The sequence below is a fragment of the Etheostoma spectabile genome, chromosome 13, assembly GCF_008692095.1.
Source record: "Etheostoma spectabile isolate EspeVRDwgs_2016 chromosome 13, UIUC_Espe_1.0, whole genome shotgun sequence".
In the NCBI taxonomy this organism is placed as follows: Eukaryota; Metazoa; Chordata; class Actinopteri; order Perciformes; family Percidae; genus Etheostoma; species Etheostoma spectabile.
In genome coordinates, this window is record NC_045745.1 from 10,745,976 (window position 1) to 10,760,677 (window position 14,702).

The 14,702-nt window shown below is 40.9% G+C and overlaps 1 protein-coding gene and 2 long non-coding RNA genes across 4 annotated transcripts in view; 1 reads left to right on the plus strand and 2 right to left on the minus strand.

Annotated features, from left to right (window-relative positions):
* The window catches only part of pgk1 (phosphoglycerate kinase 1), a 15,411-nt gene extending 10,432 nt beyond the window's left edge, over positions 1–4,979 (plus strand). Inside the window, exons 7-11 of the mRNA XM_032534682.1 lie at positions 203–317; positions 2,568–2,747; positions 2,841–3,018; positions 4,202–4,300; positions 4,400–4,979. Coding sequence (XP_032390573.1) covers positions 203–317; positions 2,568–2,747; positions 2,841–3,018; positions 4,202–4,300; positions 4,400–4,440 — 613 coding nt within the window. The 3' untranslated portion in view covers positions 4,441–4,979. The remainder of the gene's footprint in view (positions 1–202; positions 318–2,567; positions 2,748–2,840; positions 3,019–4,201; positions 4,301–4,399) is intronic.
* A 596-nt stretch (positions 4,980–5,575) lies between these two features.
* Positions 5,576–12,478, minus strand: LOC116701133 (uncharacterized). The gene is made up of 8 exons (XR_004334821.1): positions 12,445–12,478; positions 11,639–11,671; positions 11,119–11,160; positions 10,995–11,025; positions 9,139–9,194; positions 8,963–9,022; positions 8,788–8,847; positions 5,576–5,924 (listed from the first exon to the last, which is right to left on the minus strand). It is a non-coding gene; the product is annotated as an uncharacterized LOC116701133 (long non-coding RNA).
* Positions 12,479–13,433: 955 nt separating this feature from the next.
* The window catches only part of LOC116701135 (uncharacterized), an 18,741-nt gene continuing 17,472 nt past the window's right edge, over positions 13,434–14,702 (minus strand). For both annotated transcript variants that reach the window (XR_004334824.1, XR_004334825.1), the window contains exons 3-4: positions 13,906–13,948; positions 13,434–13,469 (exon numbers count right to left, since the gene is read on the minus strand). This is a non-coding gene — a long non-coding RNA (uncharacterized LOC116701135). The remainder of the gene's footprint in view (positions 13,470–13,905; positions 13,949–14,702) is intronic.

Genomic DNA, 14,702 nt, shown 5'->3' on the forward strand with positions numbered 1-14,702 from the left:
CATACATACATACATACATACATACAACTTTATGAACCTGAAAATGAGCATAATATGGGCACTTTAAACCAGTTTGGTACTGCATGTACAGATCAGTCTGTACACAACGCATGCCTATCTTGTCGGAACATAAATACAACGGTGTTGTTTTTGCTGTCAGTTACTTCTCTAAGCCGCTGTGTGCCGCCTCCGTCTGTTTCAGAGCGAAGGTGAAAGATAAGATCCAGCTGATCAACAACATGTTGGATAAGGTCGACGAGATGATCATCGGCGGCGGCATGGCCTTCACCTTCCTCAAAGTCCTCAACAACATGGAGGTGAGGGAGAGGCTTTTATTCCTCAGCCTTCTCAAAACATCACTACACTGGGCAGTGAAACGCTTTGTTGCCCCCGTTAGTGTGAGACGGAGATTAACAAAGACAAACACATTATGGATAACTAACTCTTACAGTGAATCATTAAAGTAGTGATTCTAAAACTTTACCCCTTTGTTGTGGGGAGGGGGGGGGGGGGGGGGCAGGATGTCTCTAGAAAGACGACCAATCACGGAGCTTCCCAGCCTGTTCCTTACATAGCAACTAGTCAACTATCCATTCTGATTGGAGGGGACGAAGGTGGTTTGGTTTGGTTTTCTGGGACTTTTCCCTTCCATCCAGACCATGTGCGGTGGTGTTGGGAAGGTTCACTTTGACTTAAGCATTTAGATTTGTATGATAAAGGTTTATCATTGGCAAGGGAATTTTCTGTTTTTTTTGTTTGTTTTTTTTTCTCAAAACAAAATGAATATTTAAAAAAATGAAGCTGCCATTACTATAACGTTTTATGTGAAAATACACCAGTTATCTTTCTGTCAGGTTGTTGTAGAGACATGCACGTCCCCACATGCTTGTAGACCTTTAGCACCAGAACTCACCAAAAACAGACCTCAGACCTTATGGGGTTGCTTTCACACCGGCCTTGTTTGGGCTGCTTAAAAACGGGTCTCGGTTCGCTTCCAAGTGAACTAGAATTCAGTTCACACGATCCGACCCCAAATACAGGAAGGGAACCAAAAACCCAACATTTCCTAGCCTGCAATTTCAACCTTGCACACAATTTATTGACTTGTAAATGATGATTTTAGGTTATAACTTTTATATCCATAAGCTGTTCTGAGCACAAATTGCGCGCTCTCTCTCTCCCTCTCTCCTCTCTCCCTCTCTCTTTTTTTGCTGTGCCCTCGCTGTCTCTCTCGGTTGGTTCTCTCTGCTCTCTTGCTGTGTTCCCTCGCTGTCTCTCTCTTTTGGTGTGTCTCTCTGGCTCTCTTGCTGTGTCCCTCGCTGTGTCTCTCTCTTTGGTGTGGTCGTCTTGTCTCTTCTCTCTCTCTCTCTCTTCTCTCTCTTTTTGCTGTGTCCCTTGCTGTCTCTCTCTCTGGTGGGTCTCTCTTGCTGTGTCCCTCGCTGGCCTCTCTTGCTGTCTCCCTCGCTGCTCTCTCTTCTTGGTGTCTCTCTTGCTGTGTCCCTCGCGGTCTCTCTGGCTCCTTGCTGTGTCCCTCGCTGTCTCTCTCTTTTGGTGTTGTCTGTCGTTTCTCTCTCTCTCTCTCTCCTCTCTCTCTCTCTCTCTCTCTCTCTCTCTCTCTCTCTTCTCTCTCTCTCTCTCTCTCTCTCTTTTGCTGTGTCCTGCTGTCTCTCTCTCTTGGTGTGTCTCTCTGCTCTCTTGCTCGTGTCCCTCGCTGTCGCTCTCTTGCTGTCTCCCTCGCTGTCGCTCTCTCTTGGTGTGTCTCTCTTGCTGTCTCCCTCGCTGTCTCTCTCTCTCTCTTGGTGTGTCTCTCTTGCTCTCTCCCTCGCTGTCTCTCTCTCTCTCTTGGTGTGTCTCTCTTGCTGTCTCCCTCGCTGTCTCTCTCTCTTTTGGTGTGTCTCTCTTTCTCTCTTGCTCTCCCTCTCTCTCTTTTGCTGTGTCCCTCGCTGTCTCTCTCTCTTTTGGTGTGTCTCTCTTTCTCTCTTTGCTGTCTGTCAGCTGTTCATTGTTCACCTTCTTTTAAAATATTAGACACCCTAAAGCAAAACCAGGAAACCCGCGACGGTATAAATGTGGTGTTGCTCCATTGTTTCTGAGACCAGAAGTGTTGTGAGTTTCGCATATTCTGTCCTAATAAACAAGCAACCGCGTCACGTGTGTTTCCAGCGTTTGGTGCATTTAACAAAGTGCAGTGTCAAAACGAACCAAACAACATGAAAAACGCAACATTGTTACAAATTTTATTATTTGAATCGCACCGAACTAGATGTGAAAGCGCCCTTATTGTCTACAACAAACTTCATCCGTTACTGCTGGAGTAATCCAAGTCAATGCTAACATTATTCCATTTTTCCAGACTTTAAAGACCTCAAAATTAAACAACCATTTAGTTTATTTGATCATGTACACACCAGAATATTTTATTTAACTATAGCTATCCAGTAGACCGCTCAATCTATCTGTTTTCCTCCTGAATATCTTTGAATCTGCCAACCTCTAAACTCTCAACTGAAGACGTTTTGCTTCAAGATTAAAGAGATGTGATAAATATTATCTCCCTTCTCTGTCAGATCGGTACCTCCCTGTACGATGAGGAGGGGGCCGCCATCGTCAAGGACCTGATGGCCAAAGCGGAGAAGAACGGCGTCAAGATCACGCTGCCCGTCGACTTCATCACCGCCGAGAAGTTCGACGAGAAAGCGGCCACCGGCACGGCAACCGTCGCCGCCGGCATCCCCGCCGGCTGGATGGTGAGAAAACGACGACAACAACAACAACAACAACTATCTCGTTCTCTTGTCACTGTTCTTTTGCTTCTGTTTGGGTAATGGTGTCCTCTGCAGGGTCTGGACTGTGGACCAGAGAGCCGCAAGGCCAACGCGGAGGTGGTGGGCCGGGCCAAGCAGATCGTGTGGAACGGCCCCGTCGGCGTGTTCGAGTGGGAGAACTTCGCCCACGGGACGAAGAGCATGATGGACAAAGTGGTCGAGGTGACCAAATCAGGCTGCGTCACAATCATCGGTGAGAAAGACGTTATCTTCTCCCCTGGCTGGCACGGTCAGAAACATCCTCCTTAGTTAATCATAACACAGCCATATAATGTTATATATCTGGTCCATTATGCGCGTTGTTTATGGAAAATCCATAAAAATTGTTATCCTTAAACACTGAAATGTCTTAAAAAGTGATCATCTCTAAATAATATGAGATCCGGGCCTTGGTCACGTTCACACCTCACGTTATCAAATCAAGGTAGACAAAATGTAGGCTATTATTATAATATTTATTTTATTGTGCTGCAGTGGAGAGACTATAACAAAAAACACTAGGGATGGGAATCACCAGAGGCCTCATGATATCATATTATCATATTTATGTCAAGATACGATCTTATTGCGATTTTTAACATGTTGCAATATTCTGCTATATATTACAATTTTATTACACTTTTTTTTTTTTTTTTTTTTCAAAGTTTTTCCCAATTTAAAATCCTTTTCCCCAAAAGGAAATTTTGTCAACATCTGTTTTGCAAAAAATACATTTCTCTGTCAGAGTCCGAGCCGAGCCCGACAGGCATTGAGATATTTATGCGTAACTCAGATAAAATAAAAATTATCAAACTAATGACACATAACACAACCTTTTCCTGATTGCTTTTGTTTCTGAATGCGGTCAGAAAACCGGGGAAGACTCGTTACCTCCAGGGCCGACGTTGTAAATAAAACAAAGAACGTCGGGGTTAAAACCCCGTTTCTGGTGAGCAAATGACTGAACTTGGCTTTCAGTCTGGGGTTTATATCGGACGTCGCACACACTGTGTACAAAACTTATTCCACCAACTCTGCTACAACACATCTGCTTCCTCTTTCTCTCTTCTGCCCACTTTACACACACACACACACACACAGAGACCCATACGCACTGAGCTCTCTTAAAGGAGCACCATTTTACAACAAATGCCTTATCGCGCTGATGTGAGCGAGCCCGACCCGAACAGTATTCCTAAATATCTATTCGACCCCGGCCCGGTCGCATTTAAAGTTTAGTTGTTGTCTTAATCATTCGGCGACCACACCAATTAAACACAACTCACGCTTATATTGTCAGAAAAGAAATCCAACCTGAGGTCAGGGGTCTTTTAAAGGCTGTTGTGATTTAACCTTTAAGTCGTGTGTGTGTGTGTGGTTTGTGTTTGTGTGTCCAGGCGGGGGCGACACCGCCACCTGCTGCGCCAAGTGGAACACCGAAGACAAGGTCAGCCACGTCAGCACAGGAGGCGGCGCCAGCCTGGAGCTGCTGGAGGGTGAGGCACAGAAACGGGGTCATTCACAAAAAAACCACCAACATGACTGTAGTGTTGTCAGTGAAGCCTGAATCTGACTGTGTTCGCTCTCTTTTTCAGGTAAAGTCCTGCCAGGTGTGGACGCACTGAGCAACGTCTAAACTTCCCATCAGCCTGCTGGTGTTTGTGTGAATGTGTGCGTGGAAGTGTGTGTGTGTGTGTGTGTGTGTGCGCGAGAGTTGTGTATCTACTCCTGTTTACTCCTGAAACCTTCAAAACAAAACCACCTGCTTTACCAGCCATTCAATCATCTATCCGGTGATTGTTTTCAAAGGAAAACCAGAGATTAATTTACTGTCGCTGCTGTGTGTAACAAGTTCTGCCTTAACTTCAACAGGCAGAGGAAACTCTAAAAGTCCAACAGCTGGAAATAGAAATCATTAGATATAATGGTTTAAGGCAGATGTTTGCTCAGATGACACATTTTCCTGTTGACCTGCTAAATTAAACGGCTGAAACGCATCATGTTACTGTCCCCTGAATCTGGGTTTATTCTGACCCTTTACGCCTTAGGCCCTTTAAACACTGGCTCCTGTGGGATTGTGTGTGTAATTGCTGTGTCACTTTTGCATACTTACCCTTGGAAACGTCACTGCACCATCCTCTGTGTGTGTGTGCGTATACACAAAGGATACATATATAAATATATATTAAACGGTTTATGTCTTTTGTGTGTACGTAGACGTTATGTCTTTAAATCTGGTCTCTGAGCAGCTTCAGCAAACATGTGTAGATCTCATCGGATCTGTTCAGATCAATAAAACCATCTCTGTAAAAACTTTACTGTCAGTTTCCTTATTTTTAAGTCTCAATCAGAGGGTAACTCACAATATAATGGGGTCATAACACAGGTTAATATTCAAACAATCATCTGTCAACTCACTGGAAAAACTAACGCTTCATGTCGTCCTCGGGTCAAATTGACCTATTTTCTATCTATATCAATGTTCTTTTTAGCTACCCAATTGAAATTACCCCAAATGAGATGATTGATTCCACGCAACGCTCTTGGGGGGGGGATTTTGATGAGTAACTTTGGTGTGTCTTATTCAATTTTATAGCATTTGGAAAAAAATGGCATTGGATAAAAGTACATTCCTTTAATTTTAGTCTAAACTAATTACTAATTTCTGCGTCCAAAGTGTTGCCCAGTGGATGACACATGCCATTTGTGTAGGAAATCTGGGTTCAATTCACACTGCAATGTTTGCCCTTTGAATTATATTTTTAGCCTTTGGCAGTGGCAGATTTAAAGATTTTAGTTTTGGGAGTGGGAGTAAGCCACTTAAATAGTAAGTGTCACTTTTAGGAGTACTCAATACTCAGTTTCACAACTAATCTTTTGAGAAACACTATTTTATGTATTCACTGTTCTGTATTCATCACCACTAGATGGCAGCCTCAGTTTTCACACACAATCGAAATTTTATTCACAAAGCCGTCCACATCATTACCATATGACACAGGGCAGGAATAATATTAATAAAAAATTCAAGTTTAACAAAGTTCAGAGTGTGACTGGTGTTTTCTGCTGGCGTCCACGTCGGGTGCAGTCATTCGTTTTCATTTACATAGTCCGGCTCATCTGTTTCAAAAGAATGTGAATGAACATTTAATGTTTGAGCCATGAGATACAGAACGTGTCAGAAGTGTTATTGAATGCTTATGTAATACATTAGTATAATAACAGCGAGCTAGCTAGTCTGGATCATGTACATTTTCTCAAACGGTTTGCTTCAGGAAATCACAAACTTTGTGCCAATAGGGTGTTTAACGACAAACGTTTTAGTTTCTCACAATTAACGCTGTGAATGCACCTGTACCTGAAGGCACCATGGAGTCCCGTCGGAGCACACATGCTTTTAACCTTTGCTGTTTGTTTCCAAAACCTTCACCGGAAAGGCAAAGTGTTGCTACACCGGTGACTCCAGGGAAGCAATAGGATTTTCCAGCTCGGTTTTGCCAACTCCAGCTGTGGCCAGGGTGTCTGGAATATTCAAGCTGTATGCTACGGATAAGCTAACGTTACCCTGTGTCTTTAGCTGTATGCTACGGATAAGCCAATGTTACCCTGTGTCTTTAGCTGCATGCTACGGATAAGCCAACGTTACCCTGTGTCTTTAGCTGTATGCTACGGATAAGCTAACGTTACCCTGTGTCTTTAGCTGCATGCTACCGGATAAGCCAACGTTATCCTGTGTCTTCACCTGTATGCTACGGATAAGCAAACGTTACCCTGTGTCTTTAGCTGCATGCTACCGGTAAGCTAACGTTACCCTGTGTCTTTAGCTGCATGCTAGCGGTAAACTAACGTTAACCTGTGTCTTTAGCTGCATGCTACCGGTAAGCTTACGTTACCCTGTGTCTTTAGCTGTATGCTACGGATAAGCTAACGTTACCCTGTGTCTTTAGCTGCATGCTACCGGTAAGCTAACGTTACCCTGTGTCTTTAGCTGCATGCTACCGGTAAGCTAACCTTACCCTGTGTCTTTAGCTGCATGCTACCAGTAAGCTAACGTTACCCTGTGTCTTTAGCTGCATGCTACCATCTGGTAAGCAAGCTGTGCCTGTGGTTTTTTCAGACTTGCGTGAGGGCGGAGAGAGAAAAAAACACTGAGGGGAAATCACCAATCCTGCTCTTGATTTCGATCGTGTCAAAAGGTAAGAGAGCAACAACAAAAATTCCCTGAGTTACAGCATGGCGGCTCAGTGGTTAGCACTGTTGATTCCTGGTCCGGACTGGGCCTTACTGGGTGGAGTTGTCATGTTCTCCTCCGTGTTCACGTGGGCTTCCTCCCACCATAAAGACATGCACTCTTGGTAACTAGGATTACAGTTGACACTTGTGCATTTACATAAATGTTGATTAATTTGCATTGTTCCAATAAAAAAAAAAATACAATGAAAGGTCATTTGGATCAATTTCCAATTTAAAATCAAAATCATGACACCCCTAGTAGAAATCCTAGCTGAACTAGCTAGCAGTTCTTGCTTGCCTCCAACTACGTCACGTCAAATCATGCCTCTGGATATTGACCGATTCGGCATCTGCCCGCGGCTAGCCTAGAAATCTAGACGCACCCCAGTGGCAGCAACTATAATTTGCAGCTAGGGACAGTCTAGCAACTCTCAGTTGGCTTGCGAGCTGGAAAAAAATATATTCTGGTCCGGCCAATCACATCGTGTATAGAGTCGGTGGGCGGGGCTTAACAGAAGGACGGCAGAGTTGCGACGGTTCCGCGTGAATGTCCTGCTTATTGACAACAAAGAAATATGTCCGTGACTCTGGAAGACTTGGAGTTAAGCACTGAAGCCATTCTTAAAAAAGAAAGATGTGTTCAGTGTTTTGCCGACCGGATTCGGCAAAAGTTGAATCTATCAACCAGCGTTGCTTGATTGGTTGTAGCTCTGTCCTATTGCGTGCAGAGGGAACTTGAAAGACAACCGTTTATCCCGCCCCTCGGATTTAGCCCGGCTAATGGGGAGTTCCCAGACCCAAGATCTTGATGATGTGGGTCGGGCTAGCAAACTGCAGCTTTCTGGGTCAATATAAAGGTGGTGACACACCAACCCGATAACCGGCCGTCGGACAGTCAGCGAGGACACTCGGCGTCCATTTTGTCTGATTTGACACGTTGAATCGGAAAGTAGATTGAAATCAAGACCGATTCAGCGACTGCACGGCCTATTTCTCGCTTAACATGTTTTCAGAAACACACATTTTGGTGACCTATTTTCCTAAAATTTGAGATCGCATTCCGAACGAGCTGCCATTATGGTTCAGCTTTGAAATTCCGGAGAAGCCGGACCCACGGGACGCGTTCGTCCAATCAGCTGCCGGTTTTCATTCTTTGGGCGACAATACAGATTTCTCTCAAATCGGCGTCGCTTCGCTGTGTGTCCCGAGGAACCCACTTAGTAATGTTTTAGCGTTAAAGGTGACACATTTTCCCTTCAATAGATTACTCAACCCTTGTGTTGTCCTTGGGTCAAATTGACCCGTTTTCAGTTAATTTTTTATTTTATTTGTCACCAAAAATGGGCCGTCAAAATAAGACAACATGAAAAATATTAAAAACCTTCGGACAAAACACCAAAAACGTAAAAAAAAAAAAAAGTACCAAAAACAGTGAAAAAGTGACAAAAATGTCGGAAAAAAGCGATAATAATGTCGAAAAAAAGTAACCATGGTTGACTAGGAAGACAACACAAGGGTTAAATCAAAATGGCTGCTGATTCATTTCCTGTCTTGATCCATTTATTGATTATTGGACTTAATGCTGCAGCTCTGTCTGTCGGTACTCATGTAATAATGAAGGATACAAACAGGCTTCTGTGTAAGTAGGATATTTTTGTTTTTCCCCAATTATTGATAAAAAAAAAACCCAACCTATATAGAATATACCACCGCTTTGTTAATGCTAATAAAGATTATTTATGGCACTCACCGTCTTCTCGCTTCTGCACAACTTTGTCCAGAAATTCCGAGTTCTCGTAGTCGTCCTCGTCTGTTTTGGTGAAACGGCGGTTTGATATTTAGATATTTAGATATTTAGATGTTTAGATGTTTAGATATTTTATTTCAGCTTCAGTGTTTTGATCCGATGATTGAACATACTGTACCGTCGGTGATTGGCAACGATGTGATGATGTTGGCGTAGACACCCGGAGTCTCCTCGGCATCTATAGGAACGCAATCGATGTTAAAGCCAAGAACAAGTAGTCATAAGGTCATAAGGTCATAAGGTCATTAGGTCATGAGGTTTTTTAAATTTAAAGGGTAAAAGACAGATACTCACCAGTTATTCTTTCTTTAGGCTGTTCATTTTCATACACTGAGATCGGGAGTGGAGCTCTATAAAACAACAGGAAATTAATTATTAAACATCCTAATTCCTTCGAGGCCTGAGTTACAGAGGTTGCTATGGTCTCTATGGTCTCTATGGTCTCTATGGCCTCTATGGTCCCTATGGTCTCTATGGTCTCTATGGCCTCTATGGCCTCTATGGCCTCTATGGCCTCTATGGTCCCTATGGTCCCTATGGTCCCTATGGTCCCTATGGTCCCTATGGTCTCTATGGTTCCAATGGTCCCTATGGTCCCTATGGTCCCTATGGTCTCTATGGTCCCTATGGTCCCTATGGTCTCTATGGCCTCTGTGGTCCCTGTGGTCCCTATGGTCCCTGTGGTCCCTAGGGTCCCTGTGGTCTCTAGAACATCCCAGCAATTCTTTCTTTCGACCCAAAAGAGGTTGAATAAGTACTCAGAGAAAAAAGAGGAATAAAATAAAATATCTTTTGGAAATTATCTTAATGCCTTAATTAAAACAAAAATAGGAAAATCCAACCTTTTAAGGAAATTTTCTTTGTGAATGAATAACGTATTGCTAAAATACAGGGGCATAAGTATACACCCCCTATGTTAAAATACAGGGGGGCATAAGTCTAACACCCCCTATGTTAAAAATACAGGGGAATAAGTATCACCCCCTATGTTAAAATACAGGGGGCATAGTATACACCCCCTATGTAAAATACAGGGGCATAAGTATACACCCCCTTGTTAAAATCAGGGGCATAAGTATACCCCCTATGTTAAAATACAGGGGCAAAATATACACCCCCTATGTTAAAATACAGGGGGCATAAGTAACACCCCCTATGTTAAAATACAGGGGCATAAGTAACACCTATGTGTAAAATACGGGGCAATAAGTCTACACCCCTATGTTAAAATACCGGGGCAAAAGTATACACCCCCCTATGTTAAAATACAGGGGGATAAGTTACACCCCCCTATGTTTAAAATACAGGGGCATAAGATAAACCCCCCTATGGTAAAAACAGGGGCATAAGTATACCCACCCCCCTATGTTAAAATAAGGGGCATAAGTATACACCCCCTCTGTTAAAATACCGGGGCATAAGTATACACACACTAGGGCTAAAATACAGGGGGCATAAGTATACACCCCCCTATGTTAAAATACAGGAGCAAGAATCAAAATAAACGTAAAGTACCAAAAGTAAACCTGCTCATGTTTAATAATATATATTACATTATTGGATTATAATGAGTGATGCATTAATGTGTTCATCACTTCAATGTTGCAGCTGGTAAAGGTGAAGCTCATTTTAATTTACTTTATAAGTGTCAGTGTAGTTTAATCTGTAAATATATCATCATTTATTAGTTGATTATATGTTGTGTTTACATTCTGATTCTGAATAGTATCTAAACTGTCAGTTAAATGTAGTGAGGAACAATATTTGTCTCCACAATGTAGTGAAGTGGAAGTATAAAGTTGCATAAAATGTGGAAGTGTCTAAAATTGTACTTAAATACAGTACTTGAGTAAATGTACTTAGTTACATCCCTTCCTGGTGGAAATTATTTCCTATTATCTTGTTTTCCATTTGAAAGAAACACATCTGGATAATATTTGTAAGACCAATGATCGGATTCTCTTGATTTAAAAATCTATGTACCGTATACGTACGTTACTTAAAATCAACATTAACAGTAAATCACTCCACTTCTGAACGCCGAATTTTAACTCTTTGCATAAAAAGAACCTAAACCTTTGCAGTAATTGCTCTTCTATGTATATTTTTGTTTTTAAATGAGAAAATGTAAAAACAGCTTAACTACTTACACATATGTGTGTTCTGGAGTTCCTGTTTGAGCTGCAGCAACACAGTAATTATAGAAATGTGTGAAAAATGGCTGACACTTTAAGTTAAATGTATTCATTGTGTATTATGTATGCGTGAACTTACCGTCTGATACGTTTTCATAGTCTGACTGGTCATTGTTTGCAGCTGTAATACATGAAATATTAGATAGGAAATTATATATTATAATTATAATATAATAATATATGTGTTATTGTGCAAAAACACCGGCCTGACATGTGTGCAATTTCAAATACTACAATTATTATTATTATTATTATTATTATTTAACTTCACCATTCCAAATCCTTAATTATGTTAATTATGTAAATAATGTATAATAACATTCCTTTATGTAAATACCGTACATATCCAATTCCTTATATTCCTTATATTTCTTATATTTCTTTATTTCTTTATTTCTTGTATTTCTACTCTATTTATAATATTTGTGCAACTACAACACAGAGTTTCCCTTCGGGGATCAATAAAGTATTTTGATTCGATTTCGATTCGATATATATATATATATATATATATATATTAGTTATATATATATATATATATATATGAAATCTTTGTAATCTTTGACATAAAAAAGGCTTAAAAACCATAACGATCTTACCTGTTAGAAGTCCATAAATTCTCACGAATTTGTCTGAAAAACAAAAAAATTAGTAGTGTTATTTTAGTGTAAAATGTCTATTTTGATCTCTCACAAGAGAAGCAGCAGTCAAACACTGGTCGATAGTGCTGGGCGGAGGGATACTCTGTGTTTGTAAAGAAATAATCCCCCCACAGCCGCACGCACACGCACACGCACACACACCACACCCACACACCCAACACAAACACACACACACACAACACAACACACACACACACACACACACACACCACACTTAAATCCCACCTTTAACCCTGGGGGCCTGAGGCCTTTTTACAGTTTAATTTCCGTCTTGATTTATTTTTATAATAACTTGTAAACAATCAACCCTGTTGTCACAGTCAGATATGAACATCGTTGTTTTAGGACAAACTGGGTTGTGGATATTTGGGTTTGCGTGAGGTCACTTGCATGTTAAAATGGTTGTAGGGCCTTTAAGATAATGATAATAAATTATCTTCCGATATGTATTGATTCACAGACATATGTAAAACCTCTCTAAACAATTTTACTTTCTAAAACACTTCTCATATGTCTTGGGAGTCTCAATGTGAAGAAATAATCTTATAACTTTACTCGGTGTGTGTGTGTGTGTGTGTGTGTGTGTGTGTGTGTGTGTGTGTGTGTGTGTGTGTGTGGGTGTGTGTGTGTGTGTGTGTGTGTGGTGTGTGTGTGTGTGTGTGTGTGTGTGTGTGTGTGTGTGTGTGTTGTGTGTGGTTGTGTGTGTGTGCTGTGCTGCGCGCGCGCGCGTCGGAGAAACATACGCTGTTGTTGAGTCGATGTGATTGGCTCTGGTCATGAAAAATAAAAAAAACATTAGTTAAACACAGTATTGATCCTTTGCTGAAGTAAAAGTACTTATATCACACTGTGGAAATACTCTAAGTTAAACTCCTGTATTCAAAACCTTACTTGAGTAAAAGTATGTACTATCAGCGAAATTTACTTAAAGTATTTAAAGTCAAGTCTCTGGGTTAATATTCCTGCTGCATTCAGGTGCATGGTGCATTTTGCTGCTGTAGATGTTGAAGGATGAGCTCATTTTAACTCCTTTATATACTCTTGGATAGATTAATCTACAGCAATGCATCATATTCTATAGGATGATTATATGTTTGTAGTGCATATGTCCTGTGAGAACCTCGCATCTCTAAAAAGGTTAAAACTTTCCATGGTGTCAGAATAACAGCCCTGTTTTCAGCTTTGGGACGATGCATCTTGCAGCTGATCCGAGAAGCTTTTTAAAGACTTTATTTATTTTAACCCTTGTGTTGTCTTCATGTCAATCATGCAAAAAAAAAAATTGTGGTCACTTTTTTTTCAATATGATCGTTTTTTCCCCACATTTTTGTCACCTGTTCAATGTTGTGGGTGCTTTTTTTTTAAAATGTTTTTGGTGTTTTTTCCAAAGTTCTTTTGATGTTTTTAATGTTGACATTTTCAGCGCTTATTTCAACAGCCCATGTTTTGTGAGACTTTTAAAAAAAAAAAACTGAAAACAGGGAGGGGATGAAAAACTGGCGTCTGAGAAGAAACTAAAGCTGTCAGACAAATGTAATGGAGCAAAAACTACAATATTTACCCCTGAGATGTAGTGGAGTACAAGTATAAAGTTCCATAAAAGGGAACTACTCGAGTAAAGTACAAGTACCTTGAATTTGTACTAGAGTAAATGTACTTAGTCACATTCCACCACAGGTTAAATGTGCACATTTAAAGGTGAATACAAATTAATTCTCATTTACCTGTTTTGGATCGCGTCACAGCAAACCTGCTCCCCCCACGCTGACTGTCAAGATATTCAATATAAACACATTAAAATACATAAAATATTCATTTAAACAAAAGTTAAAGCAAAACATTATAGGATTTACCACAGCGTTGACTGAGTTTAAGACTAAAAGTAAAATAAAGACGCTTGTTAGTCTTTGATTGATGTCACAAAGAGTCTTTATGGAGATTTGATGATAGATATCACACAGTTATGGACAAATGATTGAATTTAAAGAGATTCTTATACATGTAACATTTGATTTCTTTGGGATTTTCTCTCAATCCCTCCGTGTAAACTGTGATGAGTGGTTACAACAGACAGTTTAGGTAATCATTTCCCTCATTTTCTCTTCCAAATATGTTTGACTACTCTGTAATATCTGCTATATCTGCTATAACAACATATACAAATCTGATGTAACATGACTTGAGAACGTGGAACAAACACTCACAACGTCTGTGGGTCGTATATTTGATGCTCCTCATGTATGATCGCTGCGAGAAAACACAAAAGCAGTGAACTGTAAGCTTGTTTCACAGATACTTTGACCCACACAGTACCATGCAACATGAATGAACTGAGCTGCTTATGAAGACAGACATGCACACACTGTAAAAAAACAACAACAAAAAAAAACAGCTGTGAAGTCTAAGCTGCTAAAAGTAGAAACTGGAAAATATTACAGGGCAGCTGCTTGTCACATCTTCAGCAGCGAGTGTGTTTCCATCCGTCCGTCCGTCGGTATGTTCAACTCACAATTAACCTCAGTGGAAAGGCAGACAATGAAAAAGGCGTTTCGGTGAAAACAAAAGGTTTTTACACCGGGCTCAGGAGGGGAAGTGTGTGTATCGATGACAACAAAACGAGACAATGGAAACAGACTCAACCAGTAGATCGTGAGGCCAGTGGAGAAATGTAAACTAAGACCATCTACTCAAGTACTGTACTTGAATACAAATTTGAGTCATTTGTACTTTACTTGGTTGCTTTCTTCTCATGTTACTTTAGACTTCTCCTTCACAATATGTCAGAGGGAACTGTTGTTGTTTTTGTTACTCCAGATATGTTTATTTAAAAGGGAACACCACCTAAATGAAGTATTCCAACTTGTTATCTCAAGCGTCTCGCAACCGTTCAATCAATATCTGTGAAGATGAGCGTCTCTGTCTCAAAGCCAGAAACCAGACGAGTACAGTGTCAAACATGTGATGACATCAGGTATAGACTGTGAGGGGGGGGGGGGGGGGG